General features: G+C 60.4%; 1 protein-coding gene and 1 long non-coding RNA gene across 2 annotated transcripts in view; one reads left to right on the top strand and one right to left on the bottom strand.

The window, feature by feature from the left end:
• Nucleotides 1–500: 500 nt before the first annotated feature.
• On the top strand, nucleotides 501–6,286 carry LOC115275032. The gene is made up of 2 exons (XR_003901376.1): nucleotides 501–1,091; nucleotides 5,064–6,286. It is a non-coding gene; the product is annotated as an uncharacterized LOC115275032 (long non-coding RNA).
• Nucleotides 6,287–8,147: 1,861 nt separating this feature from the next.
• ZSWIM4 (zinc finger SWIM-type containing 4) overlaps nucleotides 8,148–25,658 on the bottom strand; it is a 17,848-nt gene continuing 337 nt past the window's right edge. Inside the window, exons 2-14 of the mRNA XM_029917803.1 lie at nucleotides 23,570–23,812; nucleotides 21,730–22,086; nucleotides 20,904–21,052; nucleotides 20,653–20,803; nucleotides 19,697–19,864; nucleotides 18,750–19,109; nucleotides 17,142–17,279; nucleotides 16,572–16,826; nucleotides 15,846–15,981; nucleotides 13,529–13,686; nucleotides 12,129–12,292; nucleotides 10,591–10,672; nucleotides 8,148–10,166 (exon numbers count right to left, since the gene is read on the bottom strand). Of these exons, the coding sequence (XP_029773663.1) occupies nucleotides 9,307–10,166; nucleotides 10,591–10,672; nucleotides 12,129–12,292; nucleotides 13,529–13,686; nucleotides 15,846–15,981; nucleotides 16,572–16,826; nucleotides 17,142–17,279; nucleotides 18,750–19,109; nucleotides 19,697–19,864; nucleotides 20,653–20,803; nucleotides 20,904–21,052; nucleotides 21,730–22,086; nucleotides 23,570–23,812 (3,221 nt within the window). The 3' untranslated portion in view covers nucleotides 8,148–9,306. The remainder of the gene's footprint in view (nucleotides 10,167–10,590; nucleotides 10,673–12,128; nucleotides 12,293–13,528; nucleotides 13,687–15,845; nucleotides 15,982–16,571; nucleotides 16,827–17,141; nucleotides 17,280–18,749; nucleotides 19,110–19,696; nucleotides 19,865–20,652; nucleotides 20,804–20,903; nucleotides 21,053–21,729; nucleotides 22,087–23,569; nucleotides 23,813–25,658) is intronic.

The following is a 25,658-nucleotide window of genomic DNA, read 5'->3' as shown; positions in this document are numbered from 1 at the left end:
GCCGCCGGGTCCGGGGCGGCGGCTGGAGCCCCGAGCGCCGGCTCCCCTCCCCCGCGGGTGAGTCGGGGAGGGTACCGGGAGGGAGGCGGCGGCGACGGCGGCAACTTTTCTGCGCCGGACTCGTGGGCGGAGTGGGGGTGCGCCCGGCGGGTCCCCAGCGCTCGGAAGGGGGTTGGGCGCTGCCCCGCCGCCGGTGGCTGTGAGGGTGGGGGCAGCGGGGATCGTGCATCTGGCGGCGGCGGCAGTGGCGGCGGCAGAGTCCCGGGGCGCCCCCTACGGAGCGGGGGAAGGGCAGCCCAACGTTTACCCCCCTCCCCAGGAGCCCACTGGAGACCCCTGGCCACTCCCCCCACCGGAGACCCTTGAGAGCTTGGTGGGGAGGACGGGTCCTATAGACACTGGGGCAGGGCCAGGTGGGCTGGGGGTCAGCTCGGCGGCAGGGTGGGAAAGGGGAGGGCACATGCCCGGGTGGGGTGGGGAGGGATGAATACACACGGGAGCGGGGTGCCTCTCTGGGCTTTGGTGGGAATAGGGCTGGAGGAGTGGGAGGGGGTCTCCCCGAGTTCCATGGATGGGGAGGTGTCACGGTGGTTCAAGGTCTTGACATGTCAACCAATGAGTGGAGGCAAGCCCTTCCATTGAGCATAGATGGCGTTGGGGCCCCAAAGGGTAGCCCCGGCTTGGTGGCGATTGGGGTCCCCTCCCCTCCCTCTTGGCTCCTCCTGGCCCAAGAGAGAGGACCTCATTCAAGGTTGCTCAGGAAGGGGGCCAGGTGTGGGAGATTCCTGGAGGGAATTCTAGTCCCGTGCCCCCGCTTCCGTGCAGCCGCTTGCCCTTGGGCTGCAAGGGGGGTGGAAGGGCTCCGACTAAATCCTGAACCTTGTATTCTAGCCCCACACTGACCTCTGCCCCCTGCACTGGACCAGAGCCCCCAGCCCTCCACTGACTTGCCTATTCAGCCCTGCCAGGCCTAGCCAGGCCCAGCGGCCTCCCGAATTCCTTGAAGGTGCAGCTGGCTCTCTGTCACCCGCCTCCTTCCGACCCCCGGCCCTCGCCAGCTGCCCGCTCATGATGATGAGTGCTGTGTGAGGGTGAGGCTGGGGGTGTGGGACCCCTGGCATGGAGGCTGTCCTCTGGCAGCTCTTTCCGTGCCAGCCGGAGCTGGAGGGCAGTACCCAACAGGTGCCCGGGCTCAGAGGCGAGGTGATGTGGGACACACCCTGCCCGCTCGCCCACGCACCCTGCCCGGGCTGGCCCATGCGTGTGTGTTCACACGCTGCGGTCCTGGGAAGGCACGGGCCCCGGGGCCTGGTGCCAGCTCCGTCCTAGCTCCCAGAAGGGCACCCGTTGCCCTCTGCCCTTGCAGGATGTCCTCTGGGAGCTCCTTCAAGACCCCTACTGGCAGGCCCCATCTGTGGGCCCAGAGGGGGCCCTAAAATAGCTGTCGGGCTGGCCCAGCGCTGGCACGCGGAGCACATGCGTGACAGGGTGTGTCCAGGGGGGGTCGGGCCTGTCTGTGCTGGCCCGGTCTCCAAGTCTCTGCAGACCCTTGCTCGCTGGAGAGAAATCTCAGAGGCGGATGCTCCAGGGGTCCTCCCGGGGACCCTGTACCCACCCCTGCCCGTTGTAAGTGGAGGCCAGACGTGCTGGGCAGCCCCCCGTCCCTATTGCAGTCCCAGGGTAACTGGCCTCGTGGTCGGAGCGGGTGTAAGTGGGGTGACCTGCTTCCTATGGGCCCAGGTGGCGCTTGGATATACCTTAAGGCGATTTTTTAGAGTGTGCCCTTCACCTTGGGAAGCTGAGTGGCGGGGCTCTGTCTGCGGTGAAGAATACTGCTGGGGACCCTGGGTGGTCTCAAGAAGGCACCTTCCTGCCCCTCACTGGGCTGTCTGGCCTGCCCTTTTCACTTTGGATACACTTTCTGCCAGGAGCAGACCTTGCTTTTCTTTTAGATTTGCTGCATGACCTTGGGCTCGGCTCTGAATTCCTCTGGGCCTCGGTTTCTCCATCTGTAAATGGGGAGCATCGGAAAGCAAGCGGAAGAGAATGCACTTCCCCTCCTTATCACAGGCCCTTGCCTTTGGATCTCTTTCGGGGCACTCTGGCCACCTCTCCCTACCCCTCCCTCCCGCCATCAGGTGTCCTGGGTGGACAAGGAGAGGTGTCAGAAAAGGCTGGTCACCTGGAGAGGTCCTACACAGAGGGCAGCAGGCGTAGGCGTGTGGGAATCCTTGGGCAGAGAAGGACGCCGCCATGCTGGGCACGGCTGAGTCATATTCCAGCGGCGCCTTGCCCCAGGGTGCTGGAGCTGGCGCCACCCTGGGTGTGGTCACTGAGCTGTGGCCCTGGGCAGAGCAGGCCTGGGTGGTCTGGGATGGGGGGCCTGGGTAGGGAGTGCCTGGGAAGCTGACTTCTGAGACTTGAAGACCCTCGGCCTTCCCCTGGCCTGGGTCTGGCATCGCCATCCAGGACTGTGGTCACCCACGCCCTTAGAATGCCTTGAGGATCCTGGGGGTCTCTCAGCCTTGGGCCTGGGGATTTTGGGGGTGCTGAGGAAGGAGGACAAGCCAGTGACTCGCCTTGAGGCCAACGCCCCCCACTCCCTCCGCAAAAGGCAGGCCGGGACTACAATGTGGACTTATGGGGACAAGGCAAAAGGTGAACCTGGAAGTAGGGTGTGCCCCTCAGTTAAGGGCTCGCGTGTGGATGTTGGGGGACCCCTCGGAATTCCATGACTGATCCTAGGGGGATTGACGTTTAAGGCAGGGGTTGGAGTGTGGCGTGGCGTGGCTGGGCGCAGTGGGGGCTGGGATGTGACTTGCACGGTTCCCCTATTTATAACAAGTGATTCAGTCCTCACTTACTCACCCCTTCCTGGGCCTGCCCCCTCCCTGCCGGCCCTGGGTGGGCAGTGGGGGGCCCACCCACTTGCCCCTGCCCTGTCTGCCTCCACCCAGGTGCCGGCCTTTGAGCGTGGCCCCTCGGGACGGCTGTTTCGATCACTGTGTTGGGATCAGGGTAATGGATGGGGGGCTGGTGGTCAGGCGGCACTTGGCTGGGCAGCCCAGGTTGGCGGCTGGCTCTGGGCCCGGCCCAGGGAGCCTCTGCGGAGAGTCTAGGCCCATTAGGCAAAGCGTTAGTGACAGGCTGGGAGGGCGGGCGGTGGCGGGCAGGGCGGGGCCTGCAGCCCTCGGTATTTTCCGATCCCAGCTGCTCCGAGAGGGTGGAAAGTATTTGGGGACCAGGCTTGGGGGCGGCGGCGGCGGCGGCGGTGGTGGTGGTGGCGCCCCCGGCGGAAGCTGCCCCTGATTCATTCTTGGAGCACGGCGAGGGGGTGGTGGCAGTAAGCCTGCCTGCTTGGGTCTCATGCCTCCACGCCCTGTCTGCAAGAACATACTCAGGCCTACGTACATATACATCGGTGTGGCTTGGGGCCTGCTGTGCTCCTCCGGCCCAGGGGCCCGTCCTCCCCCCACGCCTCCAGCTGCCAAGAATTTGGCCCTCCCTGGACACCGTCTCCCATGAGCCTGAGAGGCACACCTTTGGTAATAGGGGTCTCGGCTCCTGGGCACCTGCGTGGCAGCGCCCCATCCTCGAGAGACCTAGGCCTTTTGTGCCTTTGGGGATGGGGAGTGGCCTTGGCCCCGGCCCGGGGCTCTGTGCAGGGGAAACCCCACAGGAAATGGGCCTGGCCAAATGGCCGCCCTTCCCGTTCTCGTCCCTGGGACACGAATGTGCTGTCTCACTTCCGGAGGCGGCCCAGGGAGGCCAGCCGCCCTGCAGGCCCTTGTCTGCTCCCGGTTGGTGCCCCCAGATCCTGAGGGGACAGGGCTGGGGCCTGATGGGAAAGCGGGTAGCCACTGTGTGTGTGCGCGTGCGCGCATGTGTGTGGGGGGGGGTCGGGGAACAGAGCAGGACATCTCTAAACACCTGTCTCCCAGTGACGGGCGCCACCAGATCTGGTGCTGGGGTCCCACCAGTGTTTGGAGTTTTCACTGCCACTGTCTTTTCTGTTTCTGCCTGATGGTACCAGGCTAGCCCCATCCTTCCTTTCCACGGCATCATCTCTGCTTTGCCGATGGGGAAAGGGAGGCCCAGAGAGGTTGAGTGACTTTCTAGGAGTCGCCCAGCCAGGACGCTACAGAACCAGGGTTCGGAGCTGCACAAACTGGGCTCCAGAGTCGGGGTCTCCTGGCCAGAGGGCTCTCATCTTTAAGTAGAGCTGCGTTTACTAAGCACAGGCTGGCTTCATGGGCCCGGGATCCAGCGGTTCACAGGGAATCTGCTGCTCAGAAGGGCCTGAGCTTGGAGGACTGCTCCGCTGTCAGCGTCTTGAAATTCTTAAGTAGTAAAGAAGGGAGGCCAGTGTCCCATTCTGCAGCATCACTGAAAAGTCCGTACGGCGGTCCTGGTGCTGGGGGCTTGCAAATGACACGCACTCTGGGTGAAACCTCCCAGCGCCATGAGGTTGAGGCCCTTGGCTGTTTTACAGATGGGGAAACTGAGGCTTGGGGGGCGCTTGGGAAACTGGGAGTGGAGATTTGCACCTTGAGGCTGTGGCCAGTGCTCTGGGGATGTGCGTGCCTGCGGTGCCTGCTGCCGGCATCTACTCTGATGGGGAGCAGGCTAAGGCCTGGCCACGGAGGAGACGGGGCCATGGGAGGGGGGCAGCCCTGGCGGTTTCCTCCTGCCCTTCAGGCTTCTAGGAAGTGGCGCCAGCTGGGGTGAGATCACTTCCTCACCCGCCTGCCCGCCACCCCTTCGACTTCCTCTCCTCATGGCCCCGTTTAGCCTGCCCAGGGCTTAGTGGGGGAGTGGAGGGGGGATCTGGGTCTGGAAGGTCCTGCAGCCTCCTTGGCCCAGAGGGGTCCTCAGAGCATCGCTACGTCTCTGGGGCTGTGGTGGGGGCGTCCAGCCTGGTGGCCCAGCATTCCCATCAGCTGCTGCCCCTGCGTGGGGAGAAGGCTCCCCTACCAGGCCTCAGCGGGGACCCAGAGCACAGATATCTTCAAATCTCATGACCTCCTTTGCTCTCTCTCTCTCTCTCTCTCTCCCCCACCCAGGTGCCAACCGCTGCCCCCCTGGCGCCCCCCCTACCCCTGTGCCATGGCCGGCTGGGGTTCCTGGGGATGGGATTTGCTGCCTGTCACAAATCACATTGCCAGGGATTTCCAACCGACCCTGAGCCCTGCCTCTGGGGCTGCCGCCACCGCCTTCACTGCTGAGGACACTGCCCGGGGACGGGCACGGGGATGGGCAGCCAAGAGGCCCCTGCCGCCTGCGCCTGGCCTGGGGAGCAGGGCTTAGCTGCTGTGAGCAGTGCACACCCAGGCGTGTTCACAGTGGCTAAGTTCCGCCCCCCGGGACCCCGCCTCCTCTGGCCCCGCTGCGCCTGCGCCTGTCCGTCTGTCCGCACTGTGCGGGCCTCCCTGGGCTCTGCCTCCCGTGCCTACTGAGCTGAAACACAGTTCATTTGTGCAGACTGGCTCAGTTCAGCAGGAACAGGAGTCGAGTCCCCTCGGAGCCAGTGCGGGCTGATGCCTGGGGGTAAAACTGAGGACTGAGACCCAGACCCCGGACCCATGTCAGGAGGAGGGACTCTGGGGAGGGGGAAATGTAGCCTGGAATGGGGTGGGTGGACCTAGCCATCTGCTTTAGGCCCCCTCCCCCAACTCTGTGCTTGGGGATCCCGCCCCCTGCACAGTCCTCCTTCTGGCTGGGGCTGGAACAGACTCCTAGGGAGAATGGGCAGGTGGGTAGGCCGCCCCCCCCCCCCCCGTTAAAAAGGGAAGCCATTTGGGACCCCATCCCTCCAGTGTCCCTCCCAGCCTGGAGCCTTGGCCTTTTCTCTCCCAGGCCTGTACCTTCCCAGCAGTCAGTTACCCAAGAGGAAGCCGCCCTGGGCCCCCTGACCGTTAAATGCCAACTCCGGCTTCCGGAACCAGGCTGGCCTGACTGTGCCTGGCCTCTTCTCTCTGAGTCCTAACTTGGGGGGGTGGGGGTGGGGAGAGCTGTGACACTCTCGGAGCACGTGGCACAGGGAGCAAGGTCCCTTTGGGCCTGGAAAGGACACAGTGGGCCTGTTCAGACCTGAGAGTCTGTCCAGTATCAGATGGGATGGGCTTTTTTTGGAGTGAGAGCGGGTGAGCAGAGAGAAGCCTTTTAGGCCGTCGGGGCTGGCCCGGGGCACCCCTTCACACTGAGGTAGGGGCAGGCATAAGCTTGGGGCAGGGTCTGTGCTGTGTATTGCTATTGTCTAAATAAAAGCTGCCTCCTTATTCCTGAAGGTCTGGTAGTTTGTGATTTACTCCCCTCCTCCTGTCGCCAGAGTTACGGCTTTCTGGGGGGGAAGGATTGATGGGCTTCAATTTACTGTCCCAGCACCGAGCTCCTGAGTTCACAGGATCCCCACGCCTGTTCCACTAGTTCTGAGGAAGGTCACAGTGTAGTCACATGGGGCAGAGAAAGCTGGAAAGGTGACCTTGAGGGATGTCCTAGGATCAGGAGGGGGGACTCTGAGGGAGGGCGGATGCAATGGCCAGGAAAGCTGTTCTAGGAAGGATCTAGATGGGGTCATAGAAGGAGTGTCCCAAGCCCAGGGCTGATTGAACCCAACTTCAGGTGGCAGTGACCCCGAGGGAAACGCTGGGCATTCAGAGATGGCTGGGACCGAGGGTCTTGAGCTAGTGATATGGGGGGGGTGGATTTGTAAGGGAGAATTCAGGCCTGGAGGTTAGACTTGGCGTGCTGGTATCAGAGAATGCTGGCAGGAAGCTCGTGTTTGAGGTGTGCATGTGTTACGAGGGAACCACTGGGCCCAAGGGGGACATGTTTGGATGGCTTTGAGAACTGAGGGGTACAAGAAGGGCCCCAAGTCCAAGGAAGGTATTTGTAGGCAGCTGAGACTATACGGGTGAAGTAAATGAAGTAAGTCGGAGCACCCGGAGACTGCCCCTCTACTCTCCATTACGCCTCTAGGCGGCGCAAAAGAGCACGCAGGCCAGCCGAGGTCAGTCGGCACATACCTGCGGGAACGGGGGAGGCGGGGCAGGAGATGGGTCCGTCTCCAATTGGTCCTCTCGGCCGGAGGGCGGTGCCACGAGCCAATCGCCGTGCCCAGCGCTGCCGATGCCCCGCCCACAGCTGCGCACGGTCTTGGTGCCCTCTAACGGCCAGCCCCACCCAGCACCGCTCTGTACCACGCCTCTCCTCGAAGCCTGTCCTCACTTGCCCCCAGCACTGACAGAGACCCAGACACACTTTTTGTTCATCCATCCGTCACACTCTAAAGGCAGGAAAGTCCTGCTTCCCAGGGAACTAGGGAAAGAAGGCAACTGGGGGCTTTCTTTTTGGCCCCCCAGACAGCTCACTCTATTTGGGGACTGGAAAGCCTCCTCCGCGGAGCAGGAATCCAGACACGCCCGGACCGCGCCCCTCACTGACCACACCCACCCGCATTTTCTGCCAACACCAGAACCCGCCCACGAAGGCCGAGTCGAAGCCCGGGATTCCTGTCTTGTGTCTTCCCTACCCGGGTGCACCCAGAACCAGACAGGCGTCGTCCCGTCCCGTTCCCCCCCCCCCCCCCCCCCCCCCCCCCCCCCCCCCCCCCCCCCCCCCCGGCAATTTGGAGACAAGTACCTCCAACATTGGTGTCTGGAGGCAGGGCACCCCCTAGTGGCCATTCCCAGCAGTTCAAGGGCCCTGCTACCCGTGGTGGGCACAGTCCGTGGCTTCAGCACGGTACTGAATCAAACTATGCCTCTTCCTAAAATGGGTACCCTTTCCTTAAACTTTGGAGCCCCACTATTCTCGGGAATGATATTCCTCCCGACTGGTAGGGCCACTGTGACAGGTGACAGGTATACGAGGAGGTATAAAGTACTCCTCTTGGGGCTTGCTCCCGGTGAGCTCTCAGCCCCGTCTACTAGTCTACACTAGTGCCACCGGAGGAAGCTAGCGGTCACTCCCATTCCACCCCTCGCTTGAAGCTGTGCCGGGAGCAGCCAAGGCTAGAGATGTTCTGTCCAGGGATCAGGTGGCCCTGGTGCAGGGGAGGGGGAGGGTGTGTGTAGCGGGGGGAGGGGACACACCTCAGTCTCAAAAGCTGTGTTCAATATTTAAAAAAAAAAAAAGGAAAAAGGAAATACAATATACGGTTCAATAAATAGAAAAAAAGTTACAAAATGACAGGATTTTGTCCTTAGTTACAAGAGGAGAAAAGACAGAAGGGGTGATTGGCATAGGACACTCTCCCTCCTCTTCCTCCTCCCTGGGCCAAGGTAGGGAAAGGGAGACCCAAGAGAGACAGCAGCTGAGATCCAGAGACACAAGTAAAAAGGCTAAATGAAGGGAAACAGGGAAAGGGAAAGAGTAAGATGAAGGGGGGGTTGGGAGCAGGGACACAGGAGGAGACAGTCATAGTCAGAGTCAGAAATGCCAGGATGCCGACCCGTCTCCTTTCCGGATCTGGGGGGCAAGGTAGGGGGAGAGTCCCTGGGTCTCCTATGCTTCTCTCCCCCCCACCCCCCAGGTTTGGAGGAGAGCTGGAGCCTGGCTCAGTTCCTGAGTTGTATCCAGTGACTAGCAGGGAGGGGGAGGGGCAGTAGGGACTCCGCGAGCCTGCCCTGGGACCCTGGCATCCTCGGGACGGGAGTCCTGGCCGGAGGGGGTGAGGTATGTGGCCGAGGCCTGAGGCCTCTTCAAATCCTTCGTGGCGATGAGCCGTTGGTCCCAGCCAGCCGAGCCGCCTGGAGGGGACAGTGGGCTGCAGAACGGGCCCCTGAGGCAGTGAGGGGAAGGTACAAAAGGAGAGTCAGATGCCCTAACACAAGTTCCCTGGCCACCCAGAGTGGGGAGCGGAGGGTCTGCGGCACTGACTTTTAAGAGCCAGTTTCTGGAAAGTCCTGCTTCGAAGCTCCACCCCCACCCGCCACCCCCCAGTCTAAGCCAGACCGCCGTTTGGGAAGGGACAGCTTGCCTATTGCTTTTGGGGTGCCCAAGGCGGGATAATACCAGCTGCCCAAGCACACACCCCCTTCCAGGCCTCTGGGTGGCGGTATGGCTTCTGATCCTTGCATCTCGCACGCTCGCTTGCACACTCTTAGGCACGCACATGGCAGGAAGTCACCCCCTCTCCCCCAGCAGGGCTACGGGGGATGGTAGGCAGGGTCACCTAGCTCCAGCAGGGCTCCTTCCCTGACATAATACTGAAATGCCACACGGGCCTCCAGTGTGGAGGTCCCGGATGGAGAGCGGGTGCCGCGGAGGCAGGGGTGAGGGAGGACCCCCGCCCGCCGCCGCCCCTCAGCCAAAGCGCTCCCGCACCAACAGCATCAGCTTCTTCTTGCCCTTGTAGGTCTGTTTGAGGTTCTCCAAGAACTGGGCGAACTGCAGGTGCCCGTCGGGCGCCAGCAGGAAGGTTTCGCGGGCCTGGCCCAGGAACTCGATGAAGTCCCCGTAGTGCCGCGGGCTGATGTGGGTGAGGCGCGAGTGGCTGGTGGCGATGTAGGCCGCCACCGCGGCGTCCAGCAGCTGGCAGAGCGGCGCCCGGTCTGCGCCCAGGGGCTTGGCCGCCCTGCGGGCCCCCAGGGGCCCCAGGCCGGGCGCCGAGAGGGTCCAGCGGCGCAGGATGTCGGAGAGCATGGGGGCGCAGTGGATGCTGCGGATGATGAGCGGCACGATGGCAGAGAGCTCGTGGCGGCCCAGCGAGTGGCTGAGCGAGCAGGCCCAGAGCACGTCGTTGACGGCGGGGTGGCTGTCCTGGTTGAAGGCGATGCTGAGCTGCGCCAGGGCCAGCGTGGCCAGCTTGTAGGCGCGCAGGGGGAGGCCGCGGTGCTCCATGTAGCGGGCCACCGTGAAGAGGTGGGCGTGGCCCAGGCCGCCGGCCGCTGCGTCCAGCACGATCTGGTAGGCCGCCTCGAAGGCCGCGTGGTTCTTCTCGCACAGGGTGAGGGCGGGCAGGGAGCAGTTCTGCGGGTCCTTCATGGCGCACTGCAGGGCCAGGGTGCGCGCGCAGGCCCAGAGCTCCTCGCGCCGCGGCGCGTCCAGCTGCAGCCGCGATAGCGTGGCATGCGTGGTGCCGGTCACCGCCACGATGGTGGCGGCCTCCACTGGCGTGAACAAGGAGTACCAGTTCTGCATGATGTTCATCAGGGCTTGGGGGCCTGGGGGGAGGCAAGAGGGCAAAGCTGGCCGGGAAGAAGGGCGGGGAATCTGCCCTGACGGCGCCCGCCACTGCCACCACCCCGGGGAGGGGTGGGGGGCAGAAGACACAACACACCCTGGTGCCGCTACACCAAGCCTGCCAGGAACCGCACCCCACCTTTCCAAAGGGGCAGGGGGCAGCCGGGCTGCGGGGGGAAGACAGTATGCAGGGTTATGCTTTGGGGCCGGCCCCTGTCCGTTCTCCATGCCACTTTAGCCTGCCCAGCCTCCAGACCTCTGTCCAGCTCTGTTCCCCCACAGCCCCCGTCTCGCCAGCCTGGCCCTGAGCTCACTCGGCCGGAGAGAGGCCAAAGGCTCGCTTCTCTCTCATGCCTGCCGGCTGCCACAGGGGGAAGGGCGGCGGGTTCTCCCGGGGTCTCTCACCAATCTCTGTGGCACAGCTGACCAGCCACCGCACCATCTCCCTCCGCCTCCAGGTCATGGTGTTCAGGGTCATGCGCATCACCTGCGGCGTGGGAGGGACCGGAGAAGGGGGTCAGGGATGGGAGGCACCCAGGAGACTCAGAAGTTAAAGGCTGAATCAGTGAGCCACACAATCTGGACATGAGGCCTTGCCTCCTGGGGCCTTACTTTCCTCGTCTATAAAATGGGGATGAGAGGGGCGGCTGGGTGGCTCAGTGGGTTAAGCATCGGGCTTCAGCTCAGGTCAGGATCTTTACGTTCATGGGTTCAAGCCCCTCGTGGGGTTCTGTGCTGAGAGCTCAGAGCCTGGAGCCTGTTTTAGATTCTCTCTTTGCCCCTCCCCTGCTCACACACACGCTCTCTCTCAAAAATTAAATAAAAACATTAAAAAAAATAAAATGGGGATTAAAAACAGTATCTGCCTCATAGGGCTGTGAGTTAAGTGCAACCATTGAGGTAAAAATTCCTGCTCGGAACTGGTTGCTTCAAAGCGCTCAGCCCGACGCCAGCCATTACCGTTATTGCTATTGATGGCTGTTATTCTGAGACCCCGTGGAGCCTACCCCAGACAACCAACCAACCTGCCCCTTCTCTCTAGAAAGCTGCATGCTTGTGTAGCTCCAAAGCACCTGCTCTACACGCCCCACCTTCGCTGCTTGCCTCTCCTCCAGGTCCCCTCCCCGGGTCTCTGCCTTCTGCAAGCTCCTAAATAGTGGGTCACCTCTCTAAGGTGCCCCTCCCTTGTCTCACCTCCCACATATCCCCGACAGGAGGTTGTTCGGGCTAGTTCCGCCTTCTGCAGGCCCCCTGCTTGCCAGTTCTACCTGGGAAGGTCCCACCCCATCCTGAAAGCCTGCCCTCAACTGTTCCCTATTGTCCTATTTTACTTAGTCCGCACTGAGCCCCGCCCCCTCCGGGTCCCACACCCTGCTGTTGACTCCTCACCTCCAGGCTGTACCCTTGCTGGCCTCTGACTTGCCCTGGCAGGACAGTCCTGCCCAAGCCCGGCCCCTGGGGATGGGCCCCTGGGGACGGCCCCAACTCGCAGGCGCTGCCTCAAACTTTCCTCCAGGCGGTCCCCCACCTTCAGGACCCTCCCCCAGGCCCCGCCCCTCAGCGCTGACCTTCCTTCCAGGCCGCCTCCCTGAGGGGCCCGCCCCCAAGCAAGCTCCTTATTGGCTCTGCTCTCAGCGTCAGCCACGCCCACCCAGGGTCCCTAGCTGCGGGCACACCAGCCCCAGGCCCCACCCCCAGACCAGTGCCCTAGGCTCTGCTGCTTTCTGTGGCCCACCGGCCAGAGAGGGACCCGAATCCTCGTCCTTAGCCATACCCCCAGAGGTGGACTTCAGACTGCCACTGAGGCCCTCACTCATAAGCCCGCCCCCTCTCCACTGGTGACTGCATTCCCCCATTCCCAGAGGCTACCCCTCGTGGCCCTGGCCCCAGAGATGCCGCTCACTCAGGCGGGTCTTCAGGCAGATCCCCCGCCCCCCGCCCACCTGCAGGCCCAGTTCCAGCGCGATGCCCAGCAGCGTGGTGTCCGGAGGCGCGCTGGCAGGGGTGGCCGTCTTGCAGGCATCCTGGGCCAGCTTGAAGAGCAGGGCGGGCGAGTGGATGTTCTGTTGGATGGAGCCCAGTACCGCATGCAGCCACTTGGGGTCTCCTGGGGGCGAGGGGAGGAGGGCAGGATCAGCACACCTGGCCCCAGAACCTGCCACTGCCCCTGACCCTGTTCACACCGCTTCCTCCCCTAGGGCGCGCACATGTGAGGAGGGAGAAGCACCTGGCGGGGTCCACACTTGGTACTCCCTCACCCCGGGAGACAAAGCCACCAAAGGACCTCTAATTGTCAAGGGCATGAGTCCTGGACCCAGAGCACCAGGGTCCAAATCCCTGCCTTGCTGTTCACTAGCCGTGTGGTGCCGAGCACCTCACTCTACCTTTTTCTGTGCATTGGCTGCCCCATCTGTAAAATGGATTAAATTAACCCAATGCTACCCACCTCAAGGGGCCATGGGGAGCCCATACTTACAGGGCAAGAGCTATACAAATGTGAGCTTTTAGGGCTGTTAAAATCACTGGCCCAGACCCTACAATTCTGTCACTCCACTTCCAGCCATGCTTCCTCTGTTCCTCACACACACCAGGCGCAGTTCAGCCTCAGAGCCCCCACACTGGCTGTTCCCTGTCTGGAATGCTCTCCTGGCCTGCACTGCACCCCACCCCCAAATTCATGCTGAAGCCCTGACCACAGGACAATGGCATCTGGACACGGGGGACTTCAGGAGGTATTGGGGCCCGAGGGTAGGGCCCCGAGCTGTGATTAGGGTCCTCCTGAGAAGAGGAAGAAATGGGAGTCTTTCTCTGCCCGGGAAAGACACACAGCAAGGTGGCCGTCTGCAGCCACGGAGAGACTGTCTGCAGCCACTGGGAGCCCATCAGGCTACTACCCTGATCTTGGAGCTGCAGCCCGCAGAGCCGTGAGAAAATAAACGTCTGTTGTCTGAGCGTGCCCCTCCCGTTCCCGTCTGTGGTTTTGTCATGAGGCCCCAGGGGACTCGGACAGCAGAGATCGGCCGTGGCTCAGCCCTCTTGGCTTAAGTGTTAGCCCCTCCATGCCACTTCCTACCCTCTCACTGCCTAACATAACAGTTTCACCTTGCGCGGGGTCTGCCTGCCCCACTGGAACGTAACATCACGGGGCGTGGGATTTGGGTCGGTGGCGTACCCTGTGGCGTCCCTGGCCCCCTAGGGGCTGCCTGGGCCATCTAGGAAGTGCTCAAGGACCCCTGAAATCTGATGAAGGGGTAAAAGGGGGAGGGAAGGAGTGACAGAAAGGAGGAAAGAGAAGGCAGAGGGGGACGGGGGCCAGGGGGCCAGGGGTGGCCACGGTCCTCACCCTTGGCAGCTGTGAGCATGGCAGAGGCCAGCTCGCACTGGCGGGTCTCCAGGTGGCCAAGGATGAACCAGCGGGGGAAGTGGTTGCTCACGATGGAGTCCAGCGGGCTGGGGTGAGGTTCTCCAGCGGGAAACGCCGCTGTCTCCAGTACAGGCAGCCTGGGCAGCGGTGGGGGTGGGGAGGCGGAAAGGGAGAAGCAGGCAGGGGGTGGTGAGAGGAGGCTGGAGTCTCCGTCCTCCGGGAGGCCTCCTGCCTCAACTGTGTGTGCAAGATGTTTACGGAAGTACTACTGACGCCCATCACAGTTGATTAAATAAACGATACTTTATTCATGTGCTGGGGCTGATAAAAATGTGAGATTATTTGCGCCCTGATGCAGTCCCCCCCCCCCAGTTAGTCCTTCTGTCACCCCCTTCCCTTTCTCACTCTGCTCCAGCTACTGTTCCCCTTAGCGTCCCTTAAATACAATGAAGCACAGCCCGACCTCAGGGCCTTTGCACATGCTGCTCCCGCTGCCTGAAATACTTTACCCCAGACATCTTGGCAGCTTCTCCCTTCCCCTCAAGTCTTTGCTCAAATATTTTTTTCAGGGGGCTCTTCCCTCACCCCCGCAAGGGAAATTCCCACTGCCAACTTCTTCCATGCCCATGTCCATGCTACAGGTCACCATCTGACACATAATGTAGTTTACCTGTTAATTTCTTTTTTTTTTTTTAAGTTCATTTATTTATTTTGAGAGAGAGAATCCCTAAGCAGGCTTCATGCTGTCAGGGCAGAGCGTGACGGGGGCCTGATCTCATAAATGGGGAGATCATGACCAAGTCAAAATTGAGAATCAGACCCTTAAGCCACTGAATCACCAGGGCGCCCCTGCCTATGAATTTCTTGGTTGTCTCTCCCGCACTAAAACGTCAGCTCCGTGAAGGCGGGCATTTGTGACTCTTTTACCCACCGCTGCGTCTCCGGCAGCCAGAACAATGCTGAGTGCACAAAGGTTTCAGGGGGGCTTACGTGCCCACGGGGGATACTGTTAAGCAGCTCACTCTCTACAGATGAAGAAAGTTCTTCTAAGTTCTTAGATGTGATCCATAGCATGGAATAGGAGTCAAGACTACTCTGGGTTCAAATATTACCGAAGTTTCCTCAACATGTGACTGTGGCCACGCCTTAAGTGTGTTTATGTGTAAAACAGGGGTCAACATACTCATTTCTCTTGGTTGTTAAGATTACATGAGGTAATGTGGGTCATGGATTTGGACCAAGGACCGGTACCATCTCTCTACGCAAGCCTGGACAGCCAGTATATTCGGTTTTGCGGGCCATTTGGTCCCTGTCTCAACGACTCTGCCGCTGCCATGAAAAAGTAGTCACAGACGATACATAATTGAATGAGCGTGACTGTGTGCCAATAAAACTTTATTGCTGGATGCTGAAATTTGAGTTTTGTATCTTTTTCACGGGTCACAGGGCACTTAAAGGTGTAAAGACCATTCTTATCTCCTGGGTCGTATGGCTAACAGGCAGCAGGCCAACTCTGGCCCACGGGCTCTTCATGTGCTGGGTCCTGGCTCAGATAGCACAGCTCTTCAGAGAGGATGCTTTCCAGATATTCTGGAAAGATGCACCCTAAATGGAATCATCTGAGACTAGGGACAATGCACTTTATTTTTTGGGCATGGTTTAGCGCAGAGGGCCCCTAAAAATTCTGCTGGGCGCCCACGTGGCTTAGCCGGTTAAGAGTCCAACTCTGGATTTTGGCTCAGGTTGTGATCTCGCAGTTGTGAGATCGAACCCCACGTCAGGCTCCGTGCTGAGCATGGAGACTACTTGAGATCCTCTCTCTCTCTCTCTCTCTCTCTCTCTCTCTCTCTCTCTCTCTCCCTCCCTCTGCCGCTCCCCTGCTGGCACTTGCTCTAAAAAAATTTTAAAACGGTGCAAGGAAGAGATACAGGATGGCTCACGGGTATAAAAGGAAGCCCAACTTTCAATTTCCAGATCATGAGTCTTGTGAGTTAGATTAGAAGAAAGTAGTGACACGGCTTGCGACTGGAGAGATTTGGGTAGGTTGGGACAAAAACGTCTAGAAAAGGGCCCTGAATTCTGTGCCATGTGACGATCTTTCAAATTCAAATTAGTAATACACACGCAGATTTAATCATCAAAGCACCGGGCAGCCTGGGATGCCAGCATGGGGGAAACTGAATTAACCAGGTTGTGAGTGCAGGCGGGAGGATGGGGCTCCAAGGGCGCCACTCACCCTCACCCTCCCGGCCGGCAGCCCCCCACCCCCGGCCAGTCCTCAGCCGCCCGTTCTTACCTCATGGCTCGCAGTGCCAGGCGGTAGGCGAGGTCGGGGTCGTGCGGCAGTAGCGCGGTGAACAGGTAGCGGGCACAGGTGTGCATGGGCACGCTCTCCCGGAAGAGCACCTCTCCGAAGCCGCTGAAGGGACCCGCTGCGGGGAGGGGGGGGGGGCAGGCAGAGCTCAGCCTCCAGGGGAGGGCTATCTCTACCCCTCACCAGGCTCTGAGTAGGGGATGGGCTGGCCCCAGGGTAGTGGGAGGGGCTGGGGGTATAGTGGGAGGGGCTAGAGGTTAAAGAGGTCCCGGGAGATTGGGATGTGGGGCCAGAGACACAAGACACAAGTTCACAGGAGAATCCTAAAAGAGGAGACCTCGGCCACCCTGCCCCACCCCCTTGGTAGGAGGCAGGCCTTAGATGCGAGATGGGGCTGCACCTGCTTCAGGGGTGGGGCCTCACAAGGCAGGGACACCGGCAGAGCCGGTCAAGTCCAGCTGGGGATCAGGGACCAGGCTTCTCAACTCCAAGGGGGCGAAGCCTCACCCCTCACTCGTTACTGGCTGCCAGAACGCTGCCAGAACTTTCTCAGGAGCAGAGCCAAGGGTTGGATCTCACCTTTTAGGTGCTGTCAAGCTAGGAGGGAACTGTAGGGTCAAGAGCCAGGGCTCCCGCAGCACGCCACTCGGGGGACACGGGCAGGACCCCACTTTTGGGAGAGGGCCCGGGCTGGGGACGGGGCCTCACCTTCCAGCAGCAGCCCCGCCTGTCTGCGCAGCACCTGCACCAGCCGCTCGTCCAGCTCCATTTCCTCCAGCAGGGCCAGCAGCTGCTCCTCACTGCGTACCACCTTGTCCTGGGCGTACAGCCCCTCGGGCAGGGCCCGCTGCTGCCCCAGGCCCAGCAGGGCCACCTCGAGGGCCAGCGCCAGGTAGGACTCACCAGGGCTCCCGGGCACCGGCACGTGCTGGTAGGCCACCTTCCGCTTCTCGGGGCCCGAGTCTGTGGGAAACAGGTTTCAGGCTTCAGTGGCTCTTAACTGCAAACATGGGGACTGGGGAGTTAGATTTAGGGGGACCTCAGCGGCTCCCAGCTCTGATCAGATACTTTGTACCAGCAGATTGGTAGGTCTATGGTGGCCTCAGGAGAAGTGGAGTCCACTGGTGGCTGGCACCGGCTGGGGGGTGTGGCCAAGGGGTCGGGGGTGTGGCCAAGGATAGAGACGTGACCAAGGATAAGGGTGCAGCCCCTCTTTCTCTTCTGCTGGGAGGGTGGGGGGATGCCCCTTTCCCCTCCCGGAGGCCCCAGTGCGGGTACCTGGGTAAAGGGCGAGGGTCTCCTCCTCCAAGCGACAGGCCTCCAGGAGTGCCCTGCAGAGGCAGCCGATAGGGTCCAGGGGGTGGCCCACCCATCCTTCCGTGTTGGTGATGCAGGTGTTGCCTTTCTGCAGCAGCTCTGCAGGCGGGATGGGGGGCTCAGTGCCTGCCTCTCCACAAGCCTATTGTGTGTGTGGGGGGGTTCTGTCCTTGAACCCCTAGCCCGACCTCCCAGTGCCCGCCCACCCCCAGAAGCTCTATAGGAGCCCTCACCTCCAAGGCGGCCTCCTGTCCCACAGCCCGACCTGCCAGGACACCAGATGAAAACTGGGCGCTTTTAAAACACCTAACCGTCGCCATTCTCCTCCTCTTAGTCCCTCCCATCTTTCTTCATCTCAGCTGTCAGGGCCGCATGCAGTCACCCGCCCCATCCGAAAGCCCATCCCCCAATCTCCTCCCAGAGCCGTGCTCGCTCCTGCCTCTGGGACCCTGCCCATGTTGTTCCTTCTATCTGGAACACTGTTCCCCTTGCCCTGGAAAATTGCAGTACGTCCCTAAGGCATAGAGCTCTCACCTGTTCTGGGGGGGCGGGGGGGGGCTTTCTCGGTGCCTCTAGGCCAGGACTCTGCTGGGGTCCCAGATCCCCCAGGTTCCCATTATACCCTGGGTTCAATTTCCCGATAAGCCTCCCTCCTGCCCGCCCATAGCCAGCCCACAAACATGTTCTTTTTTGGCCCATACAGCGTGGCTTTTTTTTCCTTTCCCTAATACAAATTTGAATTTGTTGCCCATGTTTAAAAATCAGTAAATTGGGGCATGTGGGTAGCTCAGTTGGTTAAGCAGCCAAGGATTTGGCTCAGGTGATGATGATGATCTCACTGGTCGTGAGTTTGAGCCCCGCTGCTGGGGTCAGCGTGGAACCTGCTTCGGATTCTCTCTCTCTCTGCTCCTCCCCGTCCCCCACTCAGTCTTTCCCCCCCAGCCCCTGCCCTGCAAATAAATGAACGTAAAAAATCAATAAATTGCACATCACACAATCCAGATTTCTGGCCTGTCGCGAAAAATCGGAAAATCTGGCCACACTGGGTCCATGTTCCCAAAAGACTCGTGGGCTGGCACCCTCCTTGTGCCACCGGAGCTGGAAGCTTAGAAACTACAAGTCCCAGACTCCTTTGCATGAGGTATGGAGGCCGGGGCAGGAGGAGGCCCTTATTCTCCTGCAGCCTCAGTGAGCAGGTGTTTGTTTGCCAGGCACAGACATGTGGGTTTGCTGGAAGGTTCTGAGTGTCCTCCTGGACACGGCCCACAGTGGGGGCCACAGGCTGCTGAGCCCAATGTCGGCAGTTTGCTGTAATCTCTGTACTTCTGAAGTTCAGGCTCTTGAACCTGAGCAGTGGCATCCCTGACACTGAATCCTGCAGCCCTTCTGGGAGTTTTGTGAGGCCTGGATCCCCTGTATTAAATTCTTTTTGGCTCAAGACACCTGAGGCTGGTCTGGCTTTCCTGACGGGACCCCAAGCGGTCCCCACAGATGTCGGGCTGTCACAGCGCCCATTGGTGGGCGTTTGTGTCTAGAGCCCCAGGGTGGTATGATCGGCACGGCACCCACCTTTTTTCTGCTGCTTGTAGCTTTCCAGCTGATGCCGCCGCTGCAGCCGCAGTGTATTGACTATGGCCCCTGCCAGCCGCAGGGCCTGACGGGGGTATCCGTGGGCACGCAGGGTGTCCACCCGGGCACAGGCGGTGGGGAAGGGCTCACCCAGCCATAGTGGGCGCCCCTGGGGGTCAAAGGTGGGCTTTTCACTGCCCAGGGTGCCTGTGAGGCTGGGGCCGTAGGAGTCGCTGGCCAGGATTCTCTGTAGGTGGGTGTCGCTCCAGTGCAGTGACCCGGCCTGCAGGGCGCGGCTGAAGACCGTGTGGCGGGAACCTGGAGCCACCACCTCCTCTTCCTCCTCCTCCTCCTCCCGGCCTGCGGGAAAGGCGCCCAACGTGGCCTGGTAAGGGGCCCTGGCACCCGGGGCTGAGGCCAGCTTCCCTGACTGGGTGCCAGCTTGGGACTGGGCTCTGGGCATAGCGATGGGTGTGTGTCCTCCCCCCAAACCCTTACAGCAGCCTTTCAAGAATGTGTGTGTTGGAGGGGCTGTTATTATCCTTAAGACCAATGGACGATGGAGGCTGACTAATTGTCCACAGGCCTCTCTGTCTGTCCTGCCCCCTCCCTACACTCCATTCCTCATTCTCTCTCCCTCTCTGCCCCCATTCCCATTCCTCGCCTTCTCCTTTTCTCCCTCTCTCCCTCCATCGTGCCTCTCTCTACCTGTCTCTCTCTTCTCAATACCTTTTTCCTTTTCTGTCTGCCCCCCACCCCTCGCAGCTCAGAACTATAGTCTTAAGCCTTTTACTTCCTGTGCCTCAAGCCGCCTGCTGCCCCTGCCAGAGCACTGCCTCCCTCCTGCTGGCAAGGGCTAGGGGCCCCTCTGCTCGCCCCCAGAGCACCGTGATGGGGAGGCAGGGCCACAGGCTTTTGGGTGGGGATGACAGGGACCCCTCTCCTACCTCGGCTGAGGGTCACGGTGGCCTGCAGGCTGGGCTCGTCAAAAGAGTAGTTGCCCTCCTCCAGTGGGCACACGTCCAGCTTGTCCCACTTGGCAAGCAGCTGCAGCCAGCTCCCCCGCTCCTCTGGTTTGCAGTGGGGGCTCAGGACGACACACACCCACAGGGCCCCTGGGGAGGACAGGGGGACAGGCGGTGAACGCCGGCCGAGGGAGGCTCAGTGTTCACGCCAACAGCAGCAGCGCCCCCCTGCAGCGTGCTTCCTGCGTGCTGGGCACTGGTGCAGCCTCTGAGGTTGCAAGTGATAGTCTCTTCACTTTACAGTAAAGAGAGGTGAAAGCGGTTGCTCAGGGTCACACAGCTGGATGGAAGTCAAGGCTGGAGCCCAGACTCCTCCCCTCACTGTTTTTTCCCCTATAGCGCTGATCACCTCTGCTGACAGGAGTCACCAAACTACTGCCCATGGATAAAATCGAACCTGCCACCTGCTATGAATGGCCTGTAAGCTACGATGGGCCTAAAGTCAGTTTTCAAATGGTGGGGGTAAAATAAATCAGAAGATTTTGGGAATTGTGAAATTTACAAGAAATTCACATCCATAGTGTCTGTAAACAAAATCGTACTGGGATGCTGCCCATCTGGTGATATGCCTGTGGCTGCTTTTCCGCTACGATGGGCCAAACAGAGAAGCCGTGACAGAGGCCAATGGCCCACAAAGCCAAAGTCGCAGACTGCCACCTTTACGGAAAAGGTGTGAGCAAACGGGTTTGTAGGATTTTATAGGATTTAGTGTCAGGTCTATGAGAGCAGGGTTTTAATCTTGGTTTTCTGCTGCAGCCCTGGCACCCAGTGCAGGGCCTCCAAGGGCTGATGGGCAGAGAAAGGATTCAGGGGCCTCTCCCTAATGTGAGGGTGGGGAAGCCCCAGGTTCCAGCGTGCCGCCTCGGGATAGGCCTTACCCAGCTCATCCCACAGCTGCCGGCACTTGTCGGTCATGCCCGCGCCCTGCTGCCGCCACAGTGCCAGGCGCGGGTCCTGCAGGAACTGCTCAGTCATGAGGATCAGCATGCGAGCCCCATTGGAGTCCCGCATGCGTAGCATCTCCCGCACCTGTGTAGGGATGGAGCGAGGGCGGGGCGGTGAGGAAGGGGCGGGGCGCCGGCCCCTCCCAGTCCAGTCCCGCTTCCCTGCCACTGCGCCTGCGCAGCACCTTGCAGAACATGGAGCGCAGCTGCTGGCTGGCACCGTAGTAGCCGCCGTTGGACAGCAGCTGCTTCACCTGCTCCTGAATCTGATCCTCGTCCAGGTGCCAGCAGTTGGCATCCTCGATGCCTGCGCCCGCTGTGGGGTCTGGGGCACCTACGGGGACGGAGGGAAAGTGAGGCCAGGGTTTCCAGTGTTCCAGCAACTTCCATGTGTCCACCACCATCGGTCTACCTTGATCCTAATCAAAGCCCATCCCCTCAACAAGGGCGTCAATACCACAACTCCCCATTCACCTACCATCCTCCATAATTCTCCCTCTACTCATCCCAACACCCCACCATCCATCCACCCACCACCATCCCAAGTTATCCATCCATCTCCCTACCGTCCATCTATCCCATCCTCTCACAGCCCCCTGGAGCTCCAAACCCTCCTGAAGCTCACGACGCCTCCTGGTTTGTCTCCCACCCGTATCCCACCTGGCACCCACCAGCGTCCACATACCCTTCATGCCCTCCACCTACCCACACTTCGGCCTGTTCCTTTGATCATGGTGCACCCCACCCCCCACCCCCCCGCCCCGCTCCACCCAAGGCTGAATTTCCCTGTCGGTTGATTGCCAACCATTCATTCATTCATCTGCCTGGGATCAGGTCAGATCCAGGATCTGCTCTTAACTTGGTGTGCGACCCTGACTTCAGTCATGGCGCTCTCCCCACCCCCACTCAAGGATAGAGGGGACCTTAGGATTCCATGGCAAATGCCTGTCTCGAGGCCACCTCGGTGGCTGCGCGCTGGGGCCGCCCCCATAGGGCCCCCGGGGCCCTCACCGTGCACCAGGTTGATCTCGGAGCCCAGCAGGAGGATCTCATCAGCCAGGCGCTGGGCGGTGGGCAGCACCTCGGTGTGGTGGGCGCTGATGAGGTACTGCACAAACTTCTGCAGCTGGTCCCGGTTCATCTGGGACAGCGTCTCGGAGATGGGCAGCCGCAGCTCCACCTGGCGGGCGTGCCGAATTCGGTAGAGCGACAGGGCCACCACGTGGGCGCAGTAGAAGAGGTCCCGGTTGTCACAGCCGCAGCTCACAGAGGTGATCTTGCAGCGGTCAAAGCTGATGGAGACGTGGTAGAGGCGCTCGGGCTCTCCGGGGCCCCCCGGCTCCCGGATGTTTCCGCTCAGGTGGAACCCTAAGACCAAAGCCAACCCTGCTGCCGCTGTGCCACCCGGGAGGCAGGGGTGCTCTCCGCGGCGCCCATCCCAGCGGCGAAACCTAGCGCAAGCCACTTAACCTCTCTGTGCCTCACTTCCTCATCTGTCAAATGGGAATGAATGCTGACATCTTCCTCATGCCTTTGTAATGAGGATGAAACGAGTTAATATTTGGTAAGTGCTTAGAACACTCACTGTAGGCATACAGGAAGTCCTAAATAAAGGCTGGCTCCTGATCTCGTTCTGAAGAATATTATAATGATGGTGTCGAAGGTGGTTTTCTCAGCTCTTGGGTTACCGTGGATATGGCTGGGCTCCAGGGACCCTGTAACTTCCTGGGGAGATGCCACGGCCCTCTGACACTTGGGGGCGAGGGGCTGGGTCATCCCTTCACCTCCTGCCCCTCCCTGGCCCCTGGGGAACCCAGATGCCAGGCTTATCCAACTGGTTGGGCAGCTCAGGCCTCAGCTGGCCCTGGCTGCGTCATGCAGAGAGACGGTGGCATCAAAACAGTAGCTTCCTCATACCGGCTGGAGGTGGTCTGGCCTGTGGTGGGCTGGGCCGTGTCCAGGCAGGGGGCCATCAGGCTGACAGGGACCATCTTGGCCAAGCCCCTGCCTCGGGTCAGGAGACGCGGTGTTCCTGCATGGACTTCCCTGCTTTCTGGCTCACCCTCTACTTGTCCGCCCCTGAGCCCCACTGCCTGAGGTCTAAGACCACCCCTTACAGCTGATCTCAAGCTTCTACTCTAGGCTCCCTCGTTGCCTTAGGTCTGAGACCGCCGATAGGCCTCTGATCGGAACAGACGAGTCTGTCTGCTGAGGTCCAAGGCTCCTTCTCACCTCTGGCTCTAGATCCTTGCCTCCAACCCTCACGAAGCCCCTGTGTCCTGAGGTCTAGGATCATTCTTACCTTTGGCTCGAAACCTTGGTCCCAAAGCATCATTGGGTCCCTCAGCCTGAGGTCTGACACTTCCTCTCCTGGTTTCCAATTGCCCCCCTCAAGGCCGCCTCAGAAGCATCCCGGCCAATAACTCTAGGACCACCTTTGCCTTTAGCTTAGAATCCCGTACCCACCCCAACTGGACTCGAAGCCTGAGGTCTAGGGCTTTTCATCACCCTGTCTCAACTTCTACTCCGATCCCCATAGTGCGGCAACCCCCCCCTGGATTGAGAAATAGTCTCAGCCCCCAATCCTTCGCTGGTCCCTGCTGCCTAAGTTCTGGGGCTTCCCTTCCCCTGCTTTCTGGTTCACCATCCTTCCTCCCAGCCGCATCTAAGCCCGCTGCCTGAGGTCTAGGCAGGTCTCTGATCCTTAGCTCACAATTTCTTGCATAACCCTCCCGGGGCACGAAAGCCAGACATCTGGAGCCTCCCCTTGCCTTGGCCCAGCCTCCTCCTCCTCCACACCTGCTCTCGGAACCTCCTGGCCTCCCTGGCAGGGGTGGGGGCCGGCACTCACCCACTTGCAGCACTCGGTCTACGGCCCCACTCTGCAGCAGGTGCAGCCCGCGGGTGAAGGGCACCTGGGCATCGTGCTCGCCCTCTGGGGGCTGGTAGCCCAGCGATGAGTACATACATATCTCCCGTTCGCTGCGTGGGAACGACCAGAACACGATGCGCTTCTGGACCGGCTCTGGCACCCGGGAGAAGCGCTCCTCAACCTGCAGGAAAGGCCAGTGGGTTAGAAACCCGGGCTCAGACCCTGGCTTTTGCCACTTAGGAGCAGTATGACTTTGGGCAAGTCACCTTGCCTCTCCGTGCTTGTGAGGCGGGGATGCTAACAGCACTGGCCTCCTGGGTATCGTGAAGGTTAAATATGCATTTATATATGTAACTGCATTGACATAACTCCTAGTCTGTACTTAGTGTTCCAGAACTTTCTGCAACTTCCCTCCTGGATGCCTGGTCCCGGGGTCCTGCTGTAATGCAAACCCACCTCCCAGCCTTTGAAGGCGCAGGAGAAAGGGAGACTAAAGTTGTAAGAATAGTGATCAGGTCTCCATATTCTCAGCCTACCCTGTGCTGAATGCTTTATGTATGTGATTTCCTATAATTTCCCTAGCAACATCTCTGATACTAGTGATCACCCCATTTTGCAGCCTGGAGACTCTGAGGCCCAGAAGTGAGGTGAAGTCACGAGTTCCATCTGACAGCTGGCAAGCTCCAACTCCCAGGACAGGCTCTGTCCTCAGGTTCCAAAGGGCCCACAGGAAAGGAGGGGTGTCCTCGCCACCCCCTGGGGGGCTCTGGGCAGTGAACCAAGCTGAATGAGCCTATGCTCCCATCTGGGCTTGCTACTCATGGGCTGAGTGACCTTGGGCAAGTTTCTCAACCTCTCTGTGCTCCAGTTTCCTAAAGTGGGAGGGAGAACCACCAACTCCCAGAGGCTGCAGAAGATTACATGAGCAGGAGTGTTCCTAGCACCAGGCCTGCCCAGGGCAGGTACGTGGGAGACCCAGACATGGTTTTAGGATTGTGAGGGGTGGCAACCTCCCAGAGCTCCTGATCCTGGGTTTCTGGGGGAAGTGGGAAGGCCAGTGGCTGGCTCAGGCCTTGGGGACAGTTTGGCAGATGACTAAGGAGGGATTTTCCAGGCTGTGAATCAGAGCCTGCCCCATCCACACTTGGCCCGGACTCATCAGTCCCTGCAGACTTCCTAACTCTGGACAGGCCAGGGAGCAAAGAAGAACACTCCCCCCCCCCCCTCCCCTGCCACCAAAGCCAGACAGAGGACAGAGCCTGAGGGGGCTGCAGAGGGCTTGATCCGATCCAGGCCACATATCCACTCCCCAGAGGCGCACTCTGAGGCTGGATAAGGGAACTCTAACCGCCCCAGCCCTGGGGCATCATGACAGAGGTAGGGCTCCCGGTGCACCTGTCCCCATGTACAGCGACCCAGGTCTCGCCCTTGCTGCCGACCCCTGGAAGGACTGGGATGGCTGCGGGGAATGAAGGGGGGATGGGGGCAGAGGGAGGGCGAGCACTGGGGAAATAGGGAAAATGTGGGAGGGTACCCATACACTGGAGGGGCTGGGCAAGCCCCAGGAGGGAGGTGGTCTTGAGGGAGGGGGGCAGGACCCCAGGGAAGGATCTGGAGGAGGAGGGGGGCCCCCAGGAGACAGGTGGGTTCTGGAGGCACGGATCACGCACGGATCAGACACAGAAAGGAGTATCTTGAGGCTGGGATCTGTAAAAACAGTGTGGGGGGGGTTCTACTGGGGGTGTGGGGCAGAGATCTGGAGTCTCTAGGAGATGAGACCTGGGGTATCCCGCAAGAGGGGGCGGCTTGTAGGAGTTGGAAAGAGGCGTGAAGATTGAATGGGGGGGCTGAGGGATGAGGTGGGAAAAGAGGGACCCCGGGGCAGGAGAAGGAAGTGTCCGGAGCTGGGATCTTGGGTGCTGAGGGCAGCCTTGTTCTTGTGGGCTGAAGGGCAGCGACGGCAAAAGGAATGGGGGCGGGTCCTAGGGCTTTCAGAAGTGAAATGGGAGGATGAGGGGGTGTTTCGGGGCGGACTTCAGGATACTGAAGGGGATCTCTCTCTCTCTCT

This window comes from Suricata suricatta, chromosome 12 (assembly GCF_006229205.1).
Source record: "Suricata suricatta isolate VVHF042 chromosome 12, meerkat_22Aug2017_6uvM2_HiC, whole genome shotgun sequence".
Classification (NCBI taxonomy): Eukaryota; Metazoa; Chordata; class Mammalia; order Carnivora; family Herpestidae; genus Suricata; species Suricata suricatta.
The sequence above is the reverse complement of the archived record's forward strand: the minus strand, read 5'-3'. Positions and strand labels throughout refer to the sequence as shown.